A 27,528-nucleotide genomic window follows, 5' to 3' on the forward strand; every position below is an offset into this window, starting at 1 on the left:
TGAAAGTGGGTGAAACCGTTTACTTGAATGAGCAGAAGAGAGGTTAGATTTCTTTCTTAAGAAGCGTCCTCTCTTCTCAATAACATAAACATGTTTAAACTTTTTGTGTATAGTATGTTATTAATATTGGCACGATGATTTATAGTCATCTCCACAGCTAGTATTGGTAATTGGGCCTTCTCTGCCGTTATCTTAAATAATTGTCCTGACAACCGAAGTAGAGAGGTATTATCTCTATTCAACAAAGTAGGAAACTTAAAAGAACAGATAGCTAGTTAGTGCAGAGTCAGCATTTGATATGCCACTTACTTTCCTTTTAATTCTACTTTTGTTAGTTTCCTGAGCAACATGGGAGTGTCTTAAGGTCTGAACTGCATTCCTGGGCTATCTTGTTCTGAATAGGCATACACCCTTTTGAAAGAGTGACAACACTGTTTTTGGAAAATGTTTCAAACTAACCAAGAAATGTATGTTTCAGTGTCATTCTCAACTTTACTGAAAAAAATCCTGGAAATTAGGGCACACATTTTAAGGGAAATGATGGTCAGTTCCTCAGCTTTGGTGTGAGAGCAAGAAGAGGCTCAGACAGCAGCGCATATCTAAGTGTTGGCCAACCCAGTGGAGACCCATGGAGCCAAGATTTCCCTTTAGGGGAGTCCCACATTAGTTAGAAATGGGTAGAACCCTTGCTGTGCTCAGTAATTGCCTGAAGTGTCTGGGGTAGAAGCTTCCTGGCATTTTTGAGACAAAGCATGGAGGCTAGTATGTGCTGAGCAGAATGAGTGAGGTATCAAGATTTCAAGGGAAAAGAAGTGTTTGTAGATTACGTAGGGCCTTATAGGCCATGAAAAGGACTTGGCTGCACTCTTCAGTTTAATAGCAAGCTACTGGAGGATTTTAAATAAGACCGACGAGATCTGATTTTAGATCTTAAAACGACCACTGTGGTTGTTGCACTGAGAATAAATTGTAGGGGGCAAGGGCAGAAGCAAGGAGACTAGAAGGCTGCTGCAATAACCTAGAGGAGAGATTGATGGCAGCTTGAATCAGAAGGGTAGCAATGGAGGTGATGAGAGGTTGTTGGATTCTGGATATATTTGGAAAGTAGAATCAATAGAATTTGATTACAGGTTAAATTTAGGGTGTAAAAGAAAAGGACTTTATGTGGGCCCCTCATGAATTATGGTTCTCTTTGGAACTACTTAAAACTATCTGAAAGAGAAATGTAAGATGATATGAGTTATACAGAAAGAGAGGAAGCATAACATAGCTTCCTACTCCTTAGGTGTGGGTTGGACATATTGACATCCTTCCAGTGTACAGTATTGAAAGTGAGGGGCAGAATAACTTTACAGGGGAGAAACCTGACTAACACTACTTCAGCCACATAATCAAGGCCAACATTAACAGTCATAAGTCACACTAATAGTATATACAGATATGCTGTGATGAAAATAGCACTTTACCTCTGTAGTCTTCCTTCCAATAAACTATAACCCTAGTCTTAGCCTGAGAAAAACAAATGCCAATAGTGGGATATCTTATAAAATACCTGATCTGTACTCCATCAGAACTGTCAAAGTTATCAAAAATAAGGAGTCTGAGAAACTAGCCAAGAGGAGCCTAAAGAGATATGACAACTAAATGTAATATGGTATGAATGGGATCCTAGAACAGAAAAATGACACTAGGTTAAAAACTAAGAAATCTAAGTAAACTATGAAGTAATTAATAATAATATACCAATGTTGGTTCACTAATTGTAACAAATAAACCATATTAAATATAAGATGTGGATAATAGGGGAAACTGTGGGGCATAGGGGAACTCTTGTACCAATTTTCCTGTAAATCTAAAATTTTTAAAAAATAAAGTCTGTTAAAAAGAAAAAAGGAAAGGGCAAGAGGAGAGTTGGAGCATATGCTAATTTTTTAAACAATAAAATATCTTTTTTGCTTAATAATAACTCAAATACCAAAAAGAACTTCAATTAAACATTTTACTACTGGACTTCTAAGCAGGATATACACTTATGCTATGAAAGGAGTAGATACTTTTCCCCCCTTTCCTCCTCTAGCTTTATTGGATAGTTTAAAATTACATTTTTGTTTCTAGGACTTCAGTTGCGTTTTCTATCTGACTTTTAAATACTGATTACAGCAAATGAAACACAGTTGTCTACGTGATAGAGTAGACAAAAATAACATCTTGATTTCTGTGAAAATGCATTTCTCTGCAATTCCTTACTAGCTCCAAATTATGCTAACTCTGAGCATAGATGTTTAGTCTGGGTTTTGGATTTAGTCTTTGAAAAAAAAAATGTGTTCTAAATCTTTGCCATCAGCATCTGTATATCTAGCATCAGTGCTGTGAAGTTCCTGTTTAGGCTTTTAACCAGGGTTTTCTCACAGACATTAACATACATTTGTTTTTTTTTTTTATTTTGTTTACTTCTACTTAACTGTATGTTCTATGTAGGACCTGATACAGATATTACTTGATATTATTTAATAGCTTCCAAGCTCAGACAATCCAAGGCCATCATTATGCTAAAATTAAAGTTATTTATGGAAGCTCACAGAGACTTCCAGAATGAGTTTTTACCTCCTACATGGGAACATATTCAAGAAGCCCAGAATAGGCTTACCCAGTTGAGTCAACTCTTCATATTCATCAATCCCTATTCGCAAATGGTGAGGAAAAGGAACTCCTTAACAAAACATTATACATAACACCTCTACCAAACTAAACAAACGTTTTTTTGTAGTTCAATGAAGAAAGTTGACCTTTTTGTTTCTACCTTTTTCCTTGTTTTACATAACCAATAAAGTTTACTGGCCTGGAGTGGCCTCTATCTGTCAACCTTTGTCCAGTGAAGAAGATTCAGAGACAATAATAATACAACCATCAATCAGAAAAAAGAGGGGAGGGGTTGACAAAGTAAAATAATTAAGCTGTGGCTTTAATCATGCAAGGTGCCCTGACTCACCACAGAGGTAAACAGTTGACTTCACTTGTCTTGCTGCGTTTAGTGGCTACATAACCAGTTTCACCACACCTGTAACACTTTACTTTTGTGCAGTCTTTTTGAATGTGTCACAAGAATAGCAGTTCTCATCCACATGGTCACAGTCACGAGCCAGATGGCTTAGTTTGCCACAGTTATAGCAGCACTCCTCTTGCCCTCTCTTGGGCAACTTGCAGTCCTTGGCAGTGTGACCACCTCTACTACAGTTACAGCAGGCATCATCCTGAAGATCACAATCCTTGGAAAGATGACCAGACTCACCACAGTGATAACATGTCTGGAAGAGACAAGAAAACAAACCGGAAACCTCTATTTGAAGTAAAACCACCTCTACCACAGCTTCTCATTCCATGACCATGGCCTCCACCAATAGAGCATTCTTGGGCCCAAGGTGCCCTGACTCATGGCCACATTGTCCACACTTGAAACAATTATTGCTGCTCATGGTGGCAATTAGATCTTTGGTGTTTGAGCAAACCTGAAGCAGTGGAGACTTGGATCCAGTAGATACTTTTTTAATTGAATGAAGAGAAAAGTAACCTTCATTTTAGGATTGGAATGACTCAGCCTTATTGTTAGCACAAATTGGACGTGCCTAAAGGGCTTATTCTCTAGATAGTAAAAAAAAATTTTTTTTGATTCTTGATATAATATAACAAGCATTGGCTTTGGGGATCTGGTCTCAATTCTGACTTTTAATCTAAGATTGATTTCCCTCTTTTGCATATTGTACATTATCATAAAAGAGATTGACTGCATAATGAGTGTGAAAGTTAATTAAAAGCTGCCTATATATTATTAGTCCAGGGGTGCTAACAATTGACTGTGTTAATAAATGAGCAACACATTGCCATACATTCATAGAGATAAAGGGGACTGATTTGTTAAATTACAGAGAGAATAAGCTCAGTGAAATAAAATCTACAAATGCTATACCTAGGAGCTACTACACACTAAGTTTTGTGCTAGATGGTATGGAGAATTGGAAGGGCATGACAAGCATAGAACAAGGAAGGCACAATTTTATAGGTGGGGTAATAAGAGGTAATTATCCAAAACAAATATGATTTATTGTTAGAATAGACTGAATATATACCGTGCTATTCTTTCATGCCTATTTATATATATTTATGCCATTTCAGGACAGTATGAAATTGCTATGGCTTTTGGCTCTAACAGAGAAAAGCTACCAGTCTTATTTTTCAAATTTGCAAGTGCTTTAATTTTCTTAACAGAGAACCATTTCCAGTATATCATACTTTTAAAAATGTACAAATTTGTTGCACAAACAATGCAACAAATATAACAAGAAAAATACTTGAAGGGGAAAATTTATCCAAATTCTACATCCTAACACATTCATTGTCTTCATTTTCACATTTTTTCCCTTTCAGTCCCTCCTTACGTGACATGGGCTTTATGATTAGACCAGGTAAATGTTCAGTGTTGTAAAGCTGACGTACCTGGGAATTAAAGAGCTATTGTTATCACCAGGAACAGGGAAGTTGGAATCAATTACCAGTTCTGTTACTTATTTACCAAATTTCTTCACACACCCAACTTTCCCTTCCTCTGTTTACACTTACTTCTAAATTAAACTGGACTACTGCATTTTAAAAACAACTAGTTTCACTTTTAAGGAACATCTATTTTTAAGGGGATTGCTAATCTGTCAATTTAAGCAAAATTCCTTTGAGATAATTAAGCCTCTTGTGAGAAGTAACAACAACAATTTATGTGCTAAATCATGTTTTGTTTTTGTTTTTAAGGCTTCAATTGTTTGGCATGAAGACTAGAATAATCAAATAACATACCAGTAAATTCTCTGAAAGTATTTGCTGGTCTGAGTTAATGTACCATCATCTTGATTTTGCAGTTAAGGAAACTAACTCCTTTGTCATAGTAAATTAATTGACCATGTATGCTTGGGTTTATGTCTGTGCTCTCTATTCTGTTCCATTGATCTGTGTATCTGTTTTTATGACAATATCATACTGTTTTAATCACCATAGCTTTGTAATATAGTTTGAAATCAGGGAGCACGATGCTTCCAGCTTTGTTCTTATTTCTCAAGATTGCTTTGGCTATTTCGAGTCTTTTGTGGTTCCATACAAATTTTATGATTGTTTGCTTTATCTCTGTGAAAAATACCCTTGGAATTTTAATAGGAATTGTATATTACCTTGGATAGTATGGACATTTTAACAATAGTAATTCTTCCAGTCCATGAGCATAGAATATCTTTCCATTTATTTGCATCTTCTTCAATTTCTTTATTATTATCTTATAATTTTTAATATATAGGTTTTTTACTTCCTCAGTGAAATTTATTCCTAGATATTTTCTTTTTGATGCAATTGTAAATGAGATTGTTTTCTTAATTTCTCTGATAGTTTGCTCATTTTTTGTATATTGATTTTGTATCCAGCAACTTTACTGAATTCATTTATTCTAAGTTTTTTGATGGAGTCTTTAGGGTTTTCTATATAGATCACATCGTTTGAAAATAGGGGGTTTTACTTCTTCCAATTTGAATGCCCGTTTCTTTTATTGCCTAGTATGGCTAGGACTTCCAGTGCTATGTTGAATAAGAAGTAGATCATGAGCTATGATCCTTTTAATGCACTGTTGAATTTGATTTGCTAATATTTTGTTGAGGGTTTTTGCAACTATTTGTGGCATCCTTATCTGGTTTTGGCATCAGGGTAATGCTGACTTTGTAAAATGTATTTTGAAGAGTTCCTTCCTCTTCTATTTTTTGGAGAAAGTTGGTATTAATTCTTTGAATGTTTGGTAGAATTCACCAGTGAATATATCTGGTCCTGGACTTTTGTTTGTTGGGAGGTTCTTTTTATTACTAATTCAATCTCCTTGCCAGTAATCTGTCTGTTCAGATTTTCTGTTTCACCACAATTTAGTATAAACCTTCCAAGAACCGGGGAGTTCCTTTAAAAAAGTGAATGTGTTGTAACAATAATATATTGTCATACTGTATAAAGAGTAATGAGACATCGACCCTTTATTCAAGTAACTCTAAATCTAGTGTGGAGATACACAATACACCACAGTGCTACCAGAGAAGGAAACAAGGGATGTAGTAAGTGGAAGGAGGGGGGTGTAAAAGCACAAAGAGGGGCACCTAACCCAGTTTTGGGCATTTAGAGAGCTTCCTGGAAGGAGGTAAAATCTTACCCAAATTACATCCATCCCGTTATTCCTCCGTTCCCCCCCCCCCTTTAAAGCTCATATTGCTATTCGTATTTATTTACTTATTCTTGTGACTTGTTCAGGCCGGCTGCCTCCCCGCTGGGACTTAAACTCCTTGTGAGTAAAGAAAGGGTTCCCCTCTCCTGTGTGTCAAATCCCAGACTCCAGCACAGGCCTGACACAAGGAGGCGCAAGATTAAGGGACTGGCGCCTGAGCAAATAAATGAGCCCTCAGGGAGGAGGGGAGGAGAGGGGCGCGGCCCCGCCCGGGTGGCAACCACGCTGCGCAGCTGAGCGAGCAGCGGAAGCCCCTCCCCTTCCGGCCGTGGTGCGGACTCCCGGGCAGTCACGGCGGCGGGGCCGCGGCGAGCGCCGGCTCGGCCCGCCCCCTTCTCGCAGCCCCGCCCCGCGCCTCCGCCGGCCGGGTTGCTGTCAGCTCACTCCGGCAGAGACGTGGTGTATGCTGAGCCGCTGCGGCCGCCGGCTGCTGCAAGTCCTGGGCCTGAGCTTCCCGCTGCTTACCCGCCGGCCGCTTATTCTCTGCCCTCACCGCCTCATGAAGCCGCTGGTCGTCTTCGTTCTCGGCGGTCCTGGCGCCGGCAAGGGGACCCAGTGCACCCGCATTGTCGAGGTGAGGCTCGGGCAGCTGGCAGGCTACGTTGGCTTGACCGGACGCCGGGCCAGCTTGTCCCGTAGCACCCAGTCGTCTGCGCCCCCTGGATCCGCGGACTACGAGTCCCGGCAACCATCGCGCCGCCCGCTTAGCGGTAGTGGTGGGTCCCCCGGAGCTCGGCATTTCGGGGCTGGTAGTCCACGTTGTTCGCCACGGGGGCGCGGGGAATGGAAGGGAACCGCTTGAGGTCGCTTTGTTCCTGTGCCCTCTTTCCTTATATTTTGGGGACTATGTTCGTCCCGAGAGTGGGCTGCGAGAGGGATCCAGGAGGGTCAGCCTCCAGGGAATCACACAGCGCTCAGAGGTTAACGTGTCGCTGGGTGTGGAGTGGTGGAGGCAGCAAGAGCTCAGATTTATTTTAGAGGCGGTGTGCCCCCGCAGCTGCTTGCCCGAAGGGGAAACCGCTTTTTTCATTCTGTCCCTTCCTGCAACCTCTCTAAACTCCGAACTTTCACCTAACCAGTCTTTATCCTAGAAAGGAGCCCCGGCGTTCAAGGTGTTACTTTAGGTGTTTTGTGATTTGCCAATAGCGCTTTCTGGCCCCTTCTATGAGCAATACCAGTCCTGAGGCTCCGCCTAAGTTTGTGTGGTTTGGAAAAGCCGTGGAACCGAGTACTGACATCAAGCTTCAACCTCTGGCCCTGCTGCCAACTTCATGCTTTGTTCATTGCCAAGTCACTTCCTCTCCGAGTCTCATGACCCCTCTAGAAGTTAAGAGGCTGTGCACCTAGTTTTAAACTCGATATAGAATACCTCCCAACTCCGAAATTGTGTTACTTTTGTTTACTTCTAGGCGTGGTAAGGTTACCAGTTCAGTTCTTTTAACAATTTTTTAACAGATTCTTGGTTTCCTTTAGTGACGCTGAAGAGTGCTTATTGGAAAAATTGGGGGAATATGTAGGAGATAAGGAAAACAAGATAAATAGAAACAGAAGAGGCCACCAGTATTGCCGTAAAACATCCAAAGAATCCCTGTGAAACTGGTCACCTACAGAAGTTTTGACCCAGAACTTCTAAAATAATTACCTCTTTGCATGATGTGGCTTATATTAGCTTTGGGTTTTTACTTCTATGTGCATACAGTCCACTCCTGTCCTATATTTTAATCTCTAAAGAACACCCCGAAAAAGTCCGTCAGTAACATCTACTTCATTATGAGTTCTAGTGCTGTACTTATCATTATTGATCGTTTTTAGTAATCAAAGTGGAACTGATTCAGCCAAAAATACATAAATGTTTTTCTCCTCATTTTCATTTCGCTTTTTAAAAGACAAGTGACAGTTGGATGATTTCAAGTTTTTGATACATAAAGTGATTCTTATATGTAAATAAAATGATAGAAGGTTTGGAGTTAAGCAGATATGGATTCACACTGTAACTCTGCCATATACTGTTTCTTTAGTCCCAGAGAAGTTGTTACTTTTATCTTGAGTTTCTTTGTATAAAGGGAGAAATAATACCTATCTAGTATGGTCTTTGTGAATAGTAAATGAAGTACAGTCTTTGGCAAATATAGATGCAAATAATTTTTTTCTCCATTTTAGATTTCTTAATATATGAGATTGGTTATTTTTACTTTGAAGTAGTATTTTTAAAAATTGGTTTATAACTGTTACATTTGAATGCATTTAATTATTTTATTTCTGAATCATAATGTGGCTTAGAATGTCCACACCTAAATTGTTAGTACCAGCATTACTTCACTGGATTAACAATATTCTACACATTCAGTAACTAGCATTTATTCTGTTCAGTTTGACAACAGGTATTATTTTAAACTTGTTAATTATTGCGAGATTTCCATGATGAGATATGTCTCATAATGCATTATTCTTTAAGATTTAATGGTTATTTGAGCTTAAACTGTTTTAAACTGTCATCTTTCATGAAAAGAGTTGCTCTCAGTTCTAATTGCTGTAAACATTAACTTGATATCTATAAATTCCAAGTAGTTTATAATTTAGCAATTGCTATCTTGTAGTTGACTAAATAAATAATGGAATGTCTATGGTCAGTTACATCAGAGTTTTTTTTTTGCTTCACGAGTCTCTTGTATTTGGATTCAATATTTTATTGTATAGGCAAACATAAGCTGACTCTCTAAATATGACTCTGTAATATTTTAAACTAAATTTTTTTCTGTGGGGAAAAAGTTATATAAATCACAGTTAAATTTCCTAACTATCATGCCTTTGCTAATTTAGCTCACAGTGTACCTGAAATGTGTTTGAAATAGAATTGTTTCTTTGGGAAAATTATATCGATTACCAACTCAGGCTGCCAGAAGTACATTTTAGGGCCTTGGCTATATAGTACCTGAGACTATCTGGCCCTCTAATGTTGTGGGGTGTTTGTTGCTTTTGGGGATAAGGGTAAAACTGGAGGGGAAATAGTACTTGTTTTTCTTTCTAGAGAATTATTTCTACTTCTGCTACTTGCTTTCCAAGACTCTGAGGAAGAAAAGGCAAATCTGATACAGTATCTTCTGAAGGTGTTTTGAACTGGGAGGAAGAGGTTTGAGGGGGATTTTAGGGTTGACTTTTTTCCATTTTTTTTGGTAGGGGTCTTTTTCAGTTTTATTTTCTAGCTTAATTGTTTCCATTTTCTATGTCTTCTCATACTCAGTTTGTTTTTGAAAATCAGCTGTTTACTAAGAGTGCAATAATTTATTAGAGTTCAGTGCTCAGGGTGGAGTTATTGTGGAATAACTTGTTACTAAAAAATCTTGATGGGGATGCTGAATCATTTTTGAATTTTTTAAACTAAGCCTTGTGTATATTGTTTTGGCCCAAGAAAAATTATGGTGCCATAGCCTAAACTTGTCTTTAAAAATAACAACTACAATTTTCCACATGTTACCGGGAAGGGATATTTAAACCTTCTCTTTTTAAGGTGGTGAACATTTTGCTTACATAAACTATGCTAAAGCTTGTATCCATGCCAAATTGCTTTCTGTAGCACCCCAAAAGCATTCTTAATCATCTTCTGTGCCTTAACTTCCTCTAGGGCTTGTAAGGGTAACTTATACTTTGGCTATCCTTACTGTGCTTAGAAAATTTTCGGTGATATTGACTTTAGGCATATAGAAATCAGAAACTTGATTTTATTTATCTTTGTGTCTCAAGTGTTTAATATTATACCCGCCACATAGTGCTTAATTATTCTTTGAATGAATATTTTTTATCTTTTTTAAAATTTTTTATTTTATTTTATTTTTTTAGGCGAGGCAACCCTTGATAGACCTCACATATTGCAAAGACCTTGTCGGTTTACAATCCCTTATTTTTTAGGCCTACAAGCACCTGGTCTTCTTAAGTGGTCTTCCATCCAAGTACTAACCAGGCCCAACCCTACTTAGCTTCCGAGATCAGATGAGATCGCGCTTGTTCAGGGTGGTATGGCTGTAGACTGAATGAATAGTTTTAGAGGACACTAGTTTGTCTTAAAGATGTAAAAAAAAAAAAAAAATTACATTTGATCCCCAGGGGGCGCCCAAGTAGCAGTTAGCTCTCCCAGTTTAGGGCATAAGTGTTTCAGTGAGACCTAGCTGTCTTACTCAAGTTTCTCATGCAACACTTCTGTTTACTCTCAGTGAATAAATGGTACGATTGTGAAAATCTAATGAGCATTCTAAAATTTCCAAGCTCCTGATTACAAATCCCCGAAGCAGATTACCACTCATAGAAGAAACTAGATAGGAAGGTCCACTGAACTTTAAACTTGTAAGAATAGACCTTTCTCCTTTCGAAAGGATAGGGTAGAGTAAGAGATACTTTTTATTGGTTTGTTTTTTTGAAAAGAAAGTTTAAATTTTAAAGGAGATAGTCCACAGAATTCTTGGCTCTTCTGAAGCACCACCTTTTCATTAACAGGATTTTTTTAAGACATTGGAGGAAGGGAGACTATATTAAGATTTTACTATCCTTTTGAAACCCTCCTCATTTTTTTGCCTATTTTAAATTACAAAAGTTACAAATTTGTTGGGAAAAGTTAATCTCCAATTCTGAGGTCAGTAGTATTAACTGTCTGGTATTAACTGCTTCCTGCTCTCTCTTTCTTAATGTTCTTACAAATGAAAATGCAAATATTTATCTTTTTTATCTCCAGATTGGGTTATTCTGTTTTCTATTAAATGTATCATGGGATATCATGGATATCCTGTCAGCTCTTTACATATAGATTTAATTCATTAGTAGCTTCAGAATATTCTGTAATGGGAGTGTTACATGGCATTGTTGTACCATTTCCTTATTGAACATTCAGGTTAGTTTCCAGGAATTATTTTGCTATAGCAAACAGTGCTTCACTAAACTTCATTGTAAATATAATGTTGCATATGGATACTCGATTTTTGTTAAATAAAGTTTGTAAAAGTAGTAATGTTCCTAAAAGTAGGTCTCAGTTGCCGTTAGCTCAAAATAATCTGTATACCACAGAGGCACATCTTGAGGTGACTTGTTCAGAACCCCTACATGGGATTTGTGAGTCAGAGGATAGGTGCACTTTTAATTCATAATGAATTGTCAGAGTACTTTTCAAAAACATTATCCTTGTTGCATGTTACAGTTCTGTTAGCACTGTATGATTCTTTACCAGCCCTGGATGATTATCATTTTCATTTTTTGCAAATTTGTAGATCTCCTTTCTAAAGTTTTCTGAATAAATTCCTCATTTTTTCCAAGAAGCCCATTAAGGTGAAATGGCCTAATGAGACTTAAAAAAAAAAAATTTCCCTGTACTTGTCATTTATCAGAAAACATTTTTAAGAGCTAGGCACTGTGATAGTTGTTGAGATGAATAAGGCATAGACCCTGCTGTCAGAAGTTTATGGTGAGTGGACAGACTAGGAAGTTAATCAGTGACTACTATAGGGTAGAGTGGTAAGTCGTATGGTAGAAATATGTCCAAATATACTATTTAGATAAAGGACATTTAAATTTCAGTCCATTAGGTCAGGGAAGTCTTCCCAGGGGAGGTGAATTTTGAAAGATAGTAAAGAAAGAAGCAGCAGGGAGATGTGGGCCATTTGAGAACACTTAAAGCAAAGTTACCCATGCATAGGGTAATTGGAGGTTTCATTTCTGAGAAAGGCCTAATGGGAGTAAACCTATAAAAGTGAGACTGACCCAGAAAACACTTCCTGAATGCAAACAGTGTGTTGTATCTCTGTGTGGAATGGATATAGGCTCCTAGGGGCTCTCAATTTAGAGAGGAGTTAGACACACTTAATAGAATTCCACGAGAAAATATATGAAAGGTTTCTGCAAATATTAAAGTTTAACATTAAATTGTTTTAAAACATTTTAGCTTTTAGTTTTGCCTCCCTAAATAGATTGTAATGTCTTCAAGGGTAAGGACTCTGTCTTTCCTGTCTTTTGCTACTTCTGCATGGTGTTTGAAATACCTACTTCTTCAGATCTCAGCTTAATACAGATTCCCAAAGTTCTTTATTCATGGTGTCCTTAATGTCTCAGTAAATTTTTTTATGACTACCCCAGTCCAAAATAAATATCTAATAGTTATCTTTATTAATTAGATCAAATAATACTTAGTATTTTCTAACAATTTAGTAGCTGTTTGAAGAAATAACACACATAATTTAAAAGAAAAGGTGGCACTTTTCTTTCCACAATTACTAATGGGATGTAAATGCCTTTTGGACACTGCACAGTTTCTCATCATACCTCATTTCCTTTTCAATATTAATTTTTAAGTGGTACTTGTTTTTATCACAGCAACTGCCCACCAAAACACAGCATCATAAAGATATGTCTTCAGAAAGAATGTGCCATGATCTAAGTTGAAACCATGAAATACCCTGAGCTGCTAGTTCACAGATCTCTAATACACATCAAATATTGCTGTCTTAGAAATGTAAACCCAGGCCACTCTTGTGAATTCACTGCTGTGCTCCAGGCATTTTGACTTACAGTTTGGGAACCATGAGCTTAAATGTTTTCTCAGCAAAACTAGCCCTCACGTGTTTAGACAAAGTCAAATTTCTCTACTGAATGCTCTCACGGCACATCAGCAGATTTTTTAGTTTGTGATTCACCTTTATTTTTATGATTATTTGATTGTCTCCCTGTGATATTGTGATTTATAAGAAAAGTATATTTGGTCATTCAGATGACCAAAATATATTTCTTATATATACAGTTATGTGCTCTAATATTGACGGTTCAGTCAACTACAGACCACACATATGATGGTGGTCCCATAAGATTATAACAGACCTGAAAAATTCATATTGCTCAGTGATATAGCAGTCCTAACTCACTTGTTTGTGGTGATACTGGTCTAAACAAACTTATTATGCTGCCAGTCATATAAAAATATAGCACATATAATTATGTGCACTACATAATACTTGATAATGCTAATAAATGACTATGTTGCTGTTTGATGTATTTACTATGCTGTACATTTTATTGTTTTACTTATTATTTTTTCTACTTATATTAAAAAAAACATTTGCTATAAAACAGTTGTGTTACTCTAGCAACAGCCTCCTACATCTCTTGGTTGCATCATTTTCTCTTGTGCTTATTTTAATCTCATGTTCCTTCGCAAATTTAGCGTAGCCTTAGTGTATAATGTTTATAAAGTCTGCAGTAGTGACAGTAATGTCCTAGGCCATGTCACATTTACTCACCACTCATTCACTGACTTACCCAGAGCAACTTCCAGTCCTGGAAGGTCCATTCATGGTAAATGTCCTATACGGGTGCGCCATTTTTATCTTATACTGTATTTTTACTGTACCTTTTCTATGTTAATTTGAATACAGAAATACTTGCCACTGTGTTACAATTGCCTACAGTATTCACTACAATAACATACTGTAGAGGTTTGTAGCCTAGAAGCAAAGGGCTATATACCATATAGCCTAGGTGTGTAATTTAGGTTTGTGTGAAGTTCAGACAACAATGAAATCACCTAATGAGGCATTTTTCAAAATGGATCCCTATGAAGCATTTCTCAGAATGTATCCCCATAGTTAGGTGACTATATTCGAATTTGACTGTATTTGGTCTTCAACCACGGTTCCTGACTCACAGCTCTCAAAACCCTTGGAATTTCTTAAGTGTCTAGAGTGATAAACGTGTTTCTTGTTATGTTAATGAGGTGATTTTTGGACCTCACCTAAGGAAAGGAGCTGGTTGTCTGGAGAACTGACCACGTGATTAGGGGGATGGAACTGTCAGTACCACCCTCACCCCCTACCATATGTGGGGAAGAGAGAGAGCTTGGAGGTTGAATCTCACCAATGGCCAATGACTTAATCAATCATAGCTGTATAAAAAAGCCTCCATAAAAACCCAAGAGGACTGGGGTTAGTACACATTACATCGTGGATTTTCAACTAGTGTTTGAAGTGAGATAGAGGGACAGTCTTATAGGAGCAAACCCTTAACCTGTGGAATCTGATGCCATCTCTGGGTGGGTTGTGTCAGAACTGATTTGAATTCTCAGACAGCCCACTGGTGTCCAAAAATTGTGTAGGAGAAACCACCCTGCCACGTTGGAATTGGGTCCGGGAACCAAAAGTCTCTCCCATTAGACCGTAAGCACCATAAGGGTGAAAACCCTGGATTTCTAAATTTACTCTCATATCTTTAGCGCCTACCACAATGTCTGGCATAAATAAACTGATGCTCAATGAAGGTTTTTAAAGTAGATTTTGAAGCTAGTCAGACCTGGGTTCCTGCCTTTTAGTGAGTTACTTAAATGTGTGGCTTTTTGGGATATTAATCTACAGGGAGATTGTGAGGATTAACCAAGAGAACCCATGTAAAAAAAGTGACCTAGCACAGTGCCTAACACGTATTATGTACTTCGTATATGTTAGCACTTGCCTTGTCCTCCTTGCCTATTCTGTGCTTATCTGTAAATAGCTGATGAACTAAATGTCTAGTAGTATAAGTAGCTACACTTTGGTAGGCATTCTTGGTTATTAGACTGAAAAAAAAATTGATTTGAAAGGCACAAATGAATGTCCAAGTGTCATACCTATGCACTGTCTGTTAGGCAATATGCGGAGTTCAGATTCCAGAGTGAGACTGTTTGGATTTGACTCTCACCCTAACTCTTAACCATGAGTGTTATTTTAGCCAAATCATTTAATCTCTCTATGCTTTAGTTTCCTCTTCTATAAAATGAGAATAATATATAGTATCTACCTCATAGGGTTGTTATGAGGATTAAATAAGCTAATATATGTAAAGTTACTTAGAGCAGTGCCTGCCACATGGTAAGTCTTATATAATGTTAGCTATCATTTTTATTATCATTATTATCTTTTTCTGTGTTAATTTTACCCCTTCTTTTGACTTGAGATTTTTTTACTCCCCTCCCCTGCTTTGGAAGTTGTGCACTCTTGTTTTTCTTGGTTACTCTACCCTGGAAATTTTAAACACACATATTATTTAACTTAAGTCTAATATTAATATTTTTATTCTCCCTCCAAACAATACAAATACCTTAGGACACTTAACTCTATTTTTTTAACCTGTTTTCCAGGATTTTAATTCTATATTGACTTTTTTTAAATCCCCACAAATATGTTAACATTTTATATAACAAAGATGAAATCTTTGTGCAGAATAGCTTGCATGCATACCACTTTCTTCACCATTTATTTTTGTACCTCAAGTCTTCCTTCTGAGATTATTTTCCTTCTTTAAAGTATATCCTTTAGGAATTTCTTTAATCAGTATGGACTTGTGGTTAGGAGTTTTTGCTCTTTTTTCTGCATGGTGGGTTCTTTTTTTCTAGTTCAAATATTGAGGGTGGCATCCTTTTGGGGTCCTGACTTTATGTGGAACTCTTTGTCCTGATCCCCAGTCCTATATAGGCCTTAGTTTTTTTCTCCTTTACCTACTTTGTGGCCCATTAAATCCAAGCTCTAGCCGGCAGTGATTTCAGAGTCACGAAGGTCCCAGGGCAGCCACAGCTCCAGCACTCACTCAGCCCTCTGGATTTGTGCTTTCCTAATTTATCTAAATCTGAATTACTCTTCTGATTTTTCACTAGCTCAGTCATTCTTTTAAATACACTCACCCACACATCCAACTAGTTGAGTGTGCTGGGCTGGAAGGGATTTCTCTGAATGCGTATGTATATTCCACCCCCATCAAAATGAGATGCCTCTGCCTAAGTCTACTCTAGCTCAAAGCCCCTCTTCAATATCAGTTCTTCCCCTTTTCCTTACTCCCTTTGAAATCTACTTGATTTACATCCTTTGAGTTAAAGTGTCAGTGACAATAATAGGTTAATCTAAACGTGGTTCCAGTTAAGGTGCTAATGGGAGAGGACTGAAGTCACTGAAGACTTCCCAAAGTCCCTTAGGGTACAGTATTTTAACTGTTGTCCTGAATTGAAAGAGCATTTCAGAGAAGTCATTCTAGTAGTGGGACTTTTAGACCAGGTAGGAGAGAAAAAGTGGAGACAGGAGATAACTGTCAGTGTTCTTTGTGTCCTGTTGGCCTGATTACACTGACTCATGGTAACCTTAAAGTTAATGCTTTTAGCTCAGCAGCCGTTTGAAAATGTATTTGCTCTAACAGTTCAGTTGCTTTTACCTAACAAATCAAGATCATTTTTACAGACTAAACATGTGATAAGAGCATTTAGAACTTAATAGAGAACAGGTGTGACTGGATGTATTTATTGTTTGCTGACAGTTTTATGTTGTCTGGTGAACAGAGCTAACAAAACATCACTTTAGTAAAGGAAAAAGCACCAGTTGTTACCTGCCATTCTCAGAAACTTTCACTTTGAAGGACTGAGTTCCATGAAACATATATTCCATGCCTAGTTTCTGTCTTCTCATAAATTGGTTCCATTCATTATTAGGATATATCCTATATCAACAAGCAATTAAATATGTCTAACATGGGGCTACAGAAAAGACTGCTTCCTTGCCCACTTTGTTTGGAACTTCCATAATACATTAGTCATTGATGTTTTCCATTGGAAAATATTGTGTTTAATTTGACCTATAGGACTTATCTTTATAATTATGTATGGTTTAGGCAGATACAAACATGAATTTCTGTTTTTTTGTTGTCTACTGGAAGTAGACAGCCCAGATGATGTTTTGCTTATGTAATTAGGAAGTGATTTAATGGTAATTTAGGTTTTTAAATAGTGGAAATTTTTGTTTCTTGATTAATGATTATTGGATGAGACAGGTGGAATGTAGAAACGGTAATGGTGTCAGAAGTGAGAAAGGCAAGAATGAAAGAAATGAAGCATGGATGGTCAGAATCAGACTGAATGATGGGTCACATATGCCTGGCTCTGTATGGATAAAGTTCCAATCTTATCTCTATGCTAGGATACAACAAAATAGTAAAGTCCACCGACTTTTAGTCTCCTTTTTAATTTCCAGCAACAGATTCTATATTCAAAGGCTTGAAGTCAAAAGACTATCCCCACCTCTGTTATCTAGGAATTAACTCAGGGGCCTACTGTAGAATAATAGTTACTGAGACTCTAGAGACACAGTTTCAAGTGTCTGTTTCTTCTCCACTAATTGGCATGTCAGCTCATCTCCATTTCCCCTTTTGTAAAATGAGGGATATGGAAGTGTAGGTAGTCTTGCCAGCCCTAAAACAGGTCTGTATCCACAGACATCGGTGTTAGATAGTATGCAATCCAATATAGTTACATTCTAGAGGCAGATTATCCAAATCACTATGAATATGTGTACCATCTTTGCCATTCTATGCTATAGGAATGAGAGCAACAAGGACTTATAAATTCCTGCTGCATTTTATGCTTACATAGAACTTCAGAATGGTAAGAAAGAATGTGTAAAGGAGGAAAAAGAAATAGCTTTTGAAATAGGCTTTGAAGTCAGATGTTTGTTTGAATCTCAGTCTACAACCTATGTCTATGTTGCTTAAATTCTGATTCTGTATCTTCATTGATAAAGTGATAATAATGCCGACTTCACTAGGTTGTTATAAAGATGAAATGAGAATGCTTCTACAGTGTTTAGCACGGTACATAGCACTCAGTAAATATGTAAATGGTAACATTTAATATTTTAGAAAAGATATATAGAAAAGAGATCAAAGAGTAATTTGAATAAAAGTGGTTTTGGGGAGCATTATATTCCCATTGTAGTCTATAGATTAGGTATACGTTAATTAATTCTCTATTGGAAATTTTGTTTCTGATTTTTCAGAGATTGTATTCTATTTTTTAAGAAATAACTTGATTAAGTATAGTAATTCATATACTGTACAATTCACCCATTTAAAGTGTATGATTTAATGATTTTGATATATTACATTATTTTTAAAAATTGTGGCAATATTAAACATTTTAAGTGTACAATTTAGTGACATTAATGGTATTTACAGTGTCGTGCAACCATCACCACTAAAAGTTTTCCGTTACTCTAGAGAGAAACTCTGTACCATTGAGCAATAACTCCCCATTCTTCTCTTCCCCCACATCCTGGTAATCTCTAATCTACTTTCTGCCTTTATGAATTTGCCTATTTCAGGTACTTCAAGTGGAATCAAACAATATTTGTCCCTTTGTGTCTGGCTTCTTTTACTTAGTATACTGTTTTCAAGATTCATCCATCTTAGTATGCATGGGAACTTCATTCCTTTTTATGACTGACTATAATAGTGTTAACTTGTATGTAGATATCACATTTTGTTTATTCATCTGTTTTTGGTCACGGCCTGCTTATACCTTTGGCTATTGTGAATAATGCTGCAACAAACATTGGCATACAGACATTGCTTGACTGTAAAAAGACATTTCAGTTTTTTTGGGTATGTAGCTAGGAGTGGAATTGCTAAGTCATATGATAATTCTATTTAACTTATTGAGGGACCACCAGACTGTTCCACAGCAGCTGCACTATTTTACCTTCCCAGCATCAGTGTTTGAGGGTGCCATTTTCTGTTTGTTTAATTATAACCATTCTAGTAGGTGTGAAGTGGTATCATTGTGGTTTTGATTTGCAATTCCCTAATGATGTAAGCATCTTCATTTAAGTGGCCATTTGTATATCTTCTTTGGAGAAATGTCAATTCACGTCTTGATCCATTTTTAAATTTCGTTTGTCTTTTTGTCATTGAGTTATGGGAATTATTTTTATAGTCTGGATATTAAGCCCATATTAGATATATGATGTGCAAAAGTTTTATATTTAACCTTTGAGGAATTGTCTGACTTTCAAAGTGGCTGCACCATTTACATTCCCACCTGCAGGGTATGAGAGTTTCACTTCCTCTATATACTGGCCAACACTGCTTACCTATTTTTGTTTTTAATAGCCATCATAGTGGAAGTGAAGTGGTATCTTATTATCCTTGTGATCTGCATTTCCCTGATGACTAATGCTGTTGGGCAACTTTCCAGTATTTACTGGTTATTTGTGTATTTTCTTTGGAGAAATGTCTATTTGGATCCTTTGTCTTCCCCCACCCCCAGATATTGCATTTTAAAAATTGTCTTTGCTTATTTTTAAAATTGAGTTATTTATATTTTCATTATTGAGTTTTAAAGTTGTTTATATATTTTAGATACAAGTCCCTTATCCAGATATATGATTTACAGATATTTTCTCCCATCCTGTGGTTTGTCTTCTCATTTTCTTAGTAGTGGCCTTGGAAGCACAGAAGTTTTTAATTTTGATGAGGTCTTCCATCTTGCACATTAGAACATAGTGTGCTTTCTATTGCTTGTGGTGCTGAGATTAAAAGACCGATAAGTGACTCCAAAACTACAAAAGAGGTATAACTAGTAAGTGCCTGTGTTGTTCCAGGACTGAGAGTTGAGGGTGGAAGAAAGAGGGGATAATGGTAGATGGAAATGAAGAGTGGATGTAACAGATTCTTCTTACTTCCTTGACCAATTCCGGAGCATAACTGGGGCCATGTTAAATCAGACTAGTTGGGGCGGGAGAAGTTGGCCATTTCACAAAATGGTTTCCACATTCTTCCTCTTGTGTAGTCATGGGAGGAAAGAAAATTTTCCATAAAAACTTCCCATAAGCTTACTACTTTTTAGGACATTTCCCTTACATGAAGAAGATAGGCTCTAATCAAGAAATAGGATTCTCTTATAATATTCTGTTCTGCATTGTATAAATGGATTTAGTTATCTGTGGTCAACATTAACTCCCAGGCTGGGCTAGGATTTGATGGCTATACTTATCAGAAATGTATATTCTTATGCTGACTTTCACTTTTGATTGAGCAAAATGAATTCATGAAGGTAAATTTTATGCAAAAATAAATAAATAAATAAAACGTACTACTTTTTCAAGCCAAATAATAATTTTGCACACTTGTTAGCACAGGTCGAGGGACTAAAAATGAAGGTAATTCTTTGTTTCTAAGGAAGATTAAGTTTCTCTAAAAAGTTAGTTGAGAGAAGTTGTGTGGCACAATAAAGTTCTGCAAGCACTCCAAGGAGTTGGACTGGAGACCAGAAGTAATGTATATTGCCTTTGCTGTGGAGGTTTCATTTCCAGAACATCTTGCTTATAATTTTGAGCTCTAGTGTCTAGAGTAGGGCTTCATTAAAATACGTTTCCTTTTAAACCTTTGCTGCTGTGCCTTTTGGATCCTCCCAGCTAAGTATGTCTAAATTTCCATCTGGTTCTAGGCTGTAAAACTGGACTGTTTTCTGTCTCCTTCTATAACTCTTGACTTTATGCCCATACAGTGTGTTTCTGTGTTGCTATATTATACTTTTGTTTCTCCTTTGTTTAAGGATTGGATCACTTTCCAGAGAAATTTTTTCCAAACATTTGAATTGATTTTTGCTGCTATTCTCTGCAGTGATTTAGTTTTTAATTTTAAATAAGTTTTTGATAGTGCAGATACTGTTTCCTTTTTTTTGTGAAATCAGGTGATGTTTTCTGCATAGGGATTTTTATCCTTAATGTGAGACTACTTTGAATTTCATTATGCTGTTCTCTTAGAATTCAATATTAGTAAAACATTTAAGTCATTAATCTTACTTTGCAGTAGTTACCATTTAGAGATGTGTAGATCGTATATATGGTTTTTTAAATAATGCTTTAAAAAATGTACATACGTATGTTGTAAAAGATGAAAATAGTTTGAAAGTACATAAAGTAAAAAGCGAAAGTTCTTAAACTCAGCCTATTTTCCTTATGTAATCATTGATCATCTTTTTTATGTCTGCTTTTCTGATCCTTTTTTGATGTATTTATAGACAGATATAATGCATGTGCACATGTGTGCATACTCATTGCCTATTATTTTGTGACTTGCATTTTTTGCTTAACAGCATATCTTGGATAGATTTTCACATCAGAACATATAGATCTACTGTATTCATAATACATACAATTTCTATTTAGCCATTCACATACTGGTGAGCATTTAGAATTTTTACTTACAATTAATGGTGTGAACATTACCGTGCACTTCTGTTCATATAACTGTGCACTCCTGCAGCTATTTCAGTTAGTAATTGCATATCCAATTTCTGGATATGCAATTACTGAGCCAAAGGGTGTGCAAACTTAAATTTTGATAGACTCTGCCAAATTGCCCTCAAAAAAGGCTGAACTAATTTACACTCCCACAAAGTATAAGGATGTTGCATATCCTTACACTCTCATCCTTGCCATAGCCAGATATGTCTTTTTTATTTTAACTCACCTGATGGGTGGGAAATGGAACCACATTATTTAATTTGAATTTTCATGATTACCAATGAGGTTGAGCATCTGTCCTTTTTTTTCTTTTATGTGACTTGTTTGTTCTTATCCTTTGCTCATTTTTGTATTGAGTTTTGTTCTTTATTTGCTAGTAGGATCTCTTTATAGACAATGTATTTATCCCTTGTCACCTTTGTATGGTGAAACATTTGCTTCCAAGTGGTTGCTTGTCATTTGATAATATTTATATCTTTCTTTAGAAGTTTTTATTATTTACATGGTCAAGCATAATTTTTAGCTGTTTTGGTACTTGTTTCAGAATGCCCTTCCCTATCTTAACAATTATTTTCCTCTAGTACTATCATAGGGCTTTTTGCTTGTATTGTGTTGTTTTGAACTTTAATTCACCTGGAATTTAGTTTTGCATATGATATGATGCAGGGATCTAATTTAATTTTTTCCCAGATGGGTAGGCAGTTGCACAGGTATCATTTATTAAATAGTTCATCTTTCCCCATTGATTTTTAGATGCTGATTCTATCACTTATTGAATTCCCATTTGTACGTGGGTCTGTTTCTGGATTCTGTTGAGTTTCATTGTTCTGTTTGTCTATTTTTATATCAGTATTAAACTTTTAATTACTATAGCTATATATTATTTTATGATTATTAGGATAGTATATATGATTGGTAGGGCAAGTTCCTATTTGTAGTTGTTAATATTTTCAGTTTTAGCTATTCTCTCATATTTACCCTGATAAACCAGAGAATGAACTCATCAAGTTTTATTTAAAAAATTAATTCCAGTGGAATTTTGATTGAGATTGCAATAAATTTATAACCTGTAGAAAATTTAAATATTTACAGTACTGAATCTATCCAGGAACACAGAATACCTTCTTTTTACGATACTGGTTTTAAGTGTTTCTAATTTCTTCATAGAGTTTTTACATTAGTTTTAGGTTCATCCCTAAATTTACTTCTTTATTGCTGTTTTGATTAGGATTTTTTTTTAATTGAGGCATAATTGACTTAAATAGGGTCTTTTTAATATGTATATTTTTTGATTAGTCATTAGTTGGTTGAAAAGCCCTTGTTTATAAGAAGATAGTAAGCAGGGTAAATTCTTGTTGGTTCTCATAAATTTTTTAATGTACTCATATATATCCACGATGCCAATTTTTGGAGCCTTTGTGTCTGAAGCTATTTGCAGAGTGAATTGAATTTTGTTGTATCATACTCTACCTGTTTTGTAGTTATTCTTTGACTTTGCTCTTTTCTTGTATTTTTTCATTTGCTGTTGAGTCAGTTTGGTGGTTCTCTTCCTTTATTCATATGTAATTTGTAGTTTAGCCATTGATTATTTCGGACTCTGCTCCAGGAATAACCTGTATGAGTTTGTCTGACTCCTCCCTGATATATCTGAATATTCCCCAGTAGGTCTTGAATCTAGTAGCGAAGACCACGTTTTTCAGGAGTGTGTTCTTCAGGAGATGCATCTAGTTGTAACAGCTAAAAATGATATTTGCTGTGTATGGCTTCTGGTAGTATAGATGCTATTTCTATTTTACGAATGAAGAAACTGAAGTATAAGAAAGGTTAAATTTCCCAGCGTCACACTGGGTTGTGACAGAGTTTAGTTATAAAACCCCCTTATCTTTTAACTTCTGGTTCAGTGTTACGAGTATATGACTTCATGCAAGGTTCTTATGTTCTTGTGATCTTTGCTGAATTTTGTGTGTTTCTCTAAATGCATTCCTGCATTAGTTTGGTAATTTTGCAGATATTTGATGGTCATATTTGCATCTATTATTGAATTCAGAGTTTGGTGTCCTTTATGTATTTTTCTCGTGTTGATTCATAAATCCAAATAAATTCTGTTTCTCAAAGAGAACCTGATGTATTAAAATGTTGTGGCTATTTTGTGATGAGGCGCTTTCTCGAGTATTCTCGAGAATATCTCTTAGGGTGACTTTCTTTTAGTATTCCTGGATAAAATGATATTCTCATTTTAATGTTATTTACCTTTTTAAAATAAGAAACAAGTAGAGTCGGGCCTGCTTAGTGTTTAAGAAACCTCTCTTTCATAAGTTGAAAGAGCAGTGGCTAAGGCTACAGCTGTGTGTTCTCGCAGGAACTGAATTAACTGAATTTTAGACTCTTAGAACACCTGCAACAATATTTGGGTCGTAGTGATATGAGTGTGTTGTTTGCTCTGCTGCGACTGTAAGAATTGATCATTTAATTAACAAGATCAGATGAGCGATTTCCTGAAATTAATAAGACCTCTGTGCCTATCCATCAATGTTAGAAGTTTTTAAATTATTGCTCCTGAGCTCTTGGAATTCCCGAGGTTTCTGGGCCTGGTCTTCATTTTTGGCCATTTTCTATCCGCTTCTAATATAAGGAAAGCAGATTGGTTCAGAAGGCCTGAGATGAATTAAAAGAAATAAAAATACTGGAAATGACCAACTGGAATGAAATTGGAAGGTGAAAATTTCAATTCACAGTTCGCTATAGGGGCCATTTATTATGTATATAAGATACCAAAATCCTCAATTACCTGAGAAGCCTTTTGCAAAATGTTAGAGGGGTATCCAGACCTACACAAATGAGGAAACCTGTTTGGTGGGTTCTAACCCATCCTTTTTTTACGTTTTATTTATTGTTCTGTCTTCTTGCCACTGCCTCTGAAGAATCAGCTTCTTCCCTTCCCCAAGCAGACAGTTGCTGGTAAAAACTGAATTCCTTAGGGAAAGTTATGCAAATATGAAGAATTGCCTTTATTAATTAACAGTAAGTCTCAAGTTACTTTATAAATGCAAGTCACTATTACATCCTTTTTGAATATAACCTTTTACCTTCCCAGAATCAGCATGTTGCCTGGTGCGTTGTAGACACTCCATAAATATATATGAATTGAAAATAAGTTCTGGCTGTTGCCTGAATTGAGATTTTCTTACATGAAGAGCAAAACATTGAGGAAAATGAAATAGTGCTATAATTGTCTATAGTTGATTTATATGTATCCTCTTTTCTCCTTTGCAGATGTAAGCTTTTAAAATAGCACTCTTTAATTGGAGAAAGAAGTATGCTTCATGTTAATTTGGAGTTTATCTGCTAAAGCTTTTGCTTAAGAGCTTTAGCTGAGTTTATAACTTTTGTAGTTTATATTAATAGGTAGATTTGTAATTAAATTAAGTAGGCATGGTCAAATGCAGTGCATATATTTGGAAATATAATGAGAGCAGTCTAAAAATGGGATTGAAAATCTGCTAGCAATTTAAGTTAAATATTGCACTTAGCTTTTCTTCCACTGGATAGTCTTTCCCCCCGCCCCCCCGCCCCCCCCCCCAGTGTTAACCTTTCTTTAATAGTGATGATAGGAAAAACCCTAAAACCCTTTTCTAACCCTCTGTGGGTGAACTGGAAGAACCCTAAATAGTTGGCCAGTTTTAAATACTACCTATACGTCACGTAGCTGTTCTTACAGTTGAAAAGTAAGTTCCTCACGTTCTTACCAGACATCTCAATTAGCGTAATAGGAAAAAGTTCTATTGCAAATGCCTTTGAAATAAACGATAGCCTTACATAAAGTGTTGCTTGGATGCTGTAGGCTCTAAATCTATTGTTTGCAACAAGTACCACACTGGTAAGTCTGGATAGTTTGGGATAGTACTAGCATTTCCAGGTGTTCTGCTGTAGGTACATTACTGGTAGTAGATAATCAGAATTTAGATTTTAAGGTTTACTAATCTTATAGGGAATGCAAAGTAAACTTAGTCTTAAATGCTTCATAGATGTGTGAACTGTGTAAAGGACACCCAATACTTTTAACCCAATAGTTTGCTTTAAAAATATATTTATATCTAGTATCTTGATGATACAGGCCCTATATGTAATGTAAGGCTCAGTAGCAGTCCCATGGCACTTTCTCATTGACACAATACCAGGAGTTGCCACCTGGCATGTGGATCTCTTCTTGCCTCCAAGGACTTGCCATTTATGCATCATTTGTACCTTGAACTGTTTATTTGTTATTTTGTTTTTATTGTTTTTTTTTCCACATAGAACCACATTATTAAATTTAGAAAGAAGGAAAGACAGTTGCTAAGAAGTGAGCTAAATTGACCAAGATGATTGAGATATCATACCATAAAATTCTCTACATTTGCCTACTTGTAGTAATACAGAGTACCATTTTGTACTTGTTGAAAACATGATGCTTTTTTTCTTCCTCCAGATCTTAGTATGTGATTCATAAGTTATCGACTTGTTTTTCAACTTCTTAACTGAGAAAATGAAAGTGAAACATTTACTCTAAACAGATTGAGTTTATATATTTGTAGCTATAAAACTATTGTTTTTAGCTAAATAGTAGCGTGTAACCTTAGTTATTATAGTTTATAGTATTTATAACCTGTTGTGGGTTTTGAATGTTCTTCTTAAGGGTACAGTTAGTGATCACTAGGTTTTAATTGCTAGGAAATTTCAGAGAATGTGAAAAAGTTTTGGTTAAACCTGGGATATAGCTGTTCTTGCTTTTCTCAAAATTGGCAACAGTGACTACTTAATGACAGCAGAATGCTTTGAAAGCATGTACTTTAAAGTGTAGTTATTAGTAAGATCCTATAATAGCTAGTATGTAACTGATAGTTGCTTTTTTGTTGTATAACCTCTGTGGTAAGAGGAAAGAAAGCTTCAGCAAATCCTTAAGAAAAATATAGAAAAGTAAGTGGGAAATAAAAAAATTTTTTAAAAAATGGAATGTGGATGAGAAATAGATACATGTATAGGTGTGACATTTTTATATTTATTTAGATTGCTTGTTTCCTTGGACTTTGCAGATAAGGTTGTTCTCTCCCTCTTTTGACAAACTGTGTAATTGTTTTTAAAATGTCATTTGTATACCTCTACAATTTATATATAACTAGTTTCTCTTTTTAAAAAGTGATATGCCAAAACCCATTTTAATACAACATGAAGGTTGCAAATTTGAGCTCTGCAATGTCGAGAAACAGTTTATGTACTAATTTCTAAATTACAAGCTGGGCTTCTGAATGTCTATGTCGTTCATACAACAGAGGCAATTTGTACAGAGCAATTTGTATTGGTGTTTCACTGAGCATTTGCCATTGTTTAGTACTGTTTGTCTCTAATATTTATTCAATATTACCATATGCTGTAATCTCTAGACCAGATGAGAGTGTCTGGCAAGCATAGACTTCCAAGCAGGAGTCAACGTAAGCAGTGGGAGATGAAGCTGCTATAAAAATTTGTGGACAGTATATGCAAAATGCTTTTTGAAAATTGTACAGAGTAAATGGGAAAGTAGGTCACATCTCATTTTTTTAAAAAAGGCTTTTCCGCACCCATCTTTCAAAAGTTTGCTTACACTTAGTGATCAAAGTAGACATTTGAAAATGGTGTGGTGTGAAAATAATTTTTAAAGTCACAGTTTAAATAATTAAACACTTTCATATTTCCATTTTCTTTAAAGGATGGGAATTTTTTAGAAGTCTATTACAACAACTAAATACACTTTTGATCATTTCTCCTAATGAAAGCTGCTGTATGACTAAGAGAGGCATGAATGATATTATGGTTTTTGTTTATTCTCACCAAACTTTATATCCAATTTTAGTCAGCAAATAAACTGTTTAGAATTTGTTTCCCTTTGCTGAATACCTCACTGTTAGTTTCCTTTAGTAGGCAAGAATAAGTTTAGCCAATAATTTTTCAAAACAGTAAAGGGATAAAGAATATATGGCTTTTGCAATCTAAAAAAAAAAGAGAGAGAGAAAACTCACCTGGACAGCTGAAAGACTTTTTGTAAAATATACAGTCGAAACATTCTAAAAGGAGAGTAGAAATGTGGGCTGCCTCAAATCTTAACATTGAAATTAAAGATAAAATTTAACTTACTATGGATAAGATAAAAACCCATTT

General features: G+C 35.9%; 1 protein-coding gene and 2 pseudogenes across 2 annotated transcripts in view; 1 reads left to right on the forward strand and 2 right to left on the reverse strand.

Moving 5' to 3' along the window:
* Positions 1 to 2,420: 2,420 nt before the first annotated feature.
* Positions 2,421 to 4,263, reverse strand: LOC107514039 (annotated as a pseudogene). Its single transcript, XR_001597664.2, has one exon. The product of XR_001597664.2 is annotated as a cellular nucleic acid-binding protein-like (transcript).
* Positions 4,264 to 6,623: 2,360 nt separating this feature from the next.
* The window catches only part of CMPK1 (cytidine/uridine monophosphate kinase 1), a 29,166-nt gene continuing 8,261 nt past the window's right edge, over positions 6,624 to 27,528 (forward strand). Inside the window, exon 1 of the mRNA XM_016151340.2 lies at positions 6,624 to 6,866. Within this exon, the coding sequence (XP_016006826.1) occupies positions 6,696 to 6,866 (171 nt within the window). The 5' untranslated portion in view covers positions 6,624 to 6,695. The remainder of the gene's footprint in view (positions 6,867 to 27,528) is intronic.
* Positions 10,198 to 10,317, reverse strand: LOC118605567 (annotated as a pseudogene).

The sequence above is a fragment of the Rousettus aegyptiacus genome, unplaced genomic scaffold (genome assembly GCF_014176215.1).
Source record: "Rousettus aegyptiacus isolate mRouAeg1 unplaced genomic scaffold, mRouAeg1.p scaffold_m13_p_1, whole genome shotgun sequence".
Taxonomy (NCBI): domain Eukaryota; kingdom Metazoa; phylum Chordata; class Mammalia; order Chiroptera; family Pteropodidae; genus Rousettus; species Rousettus aegyptiacus.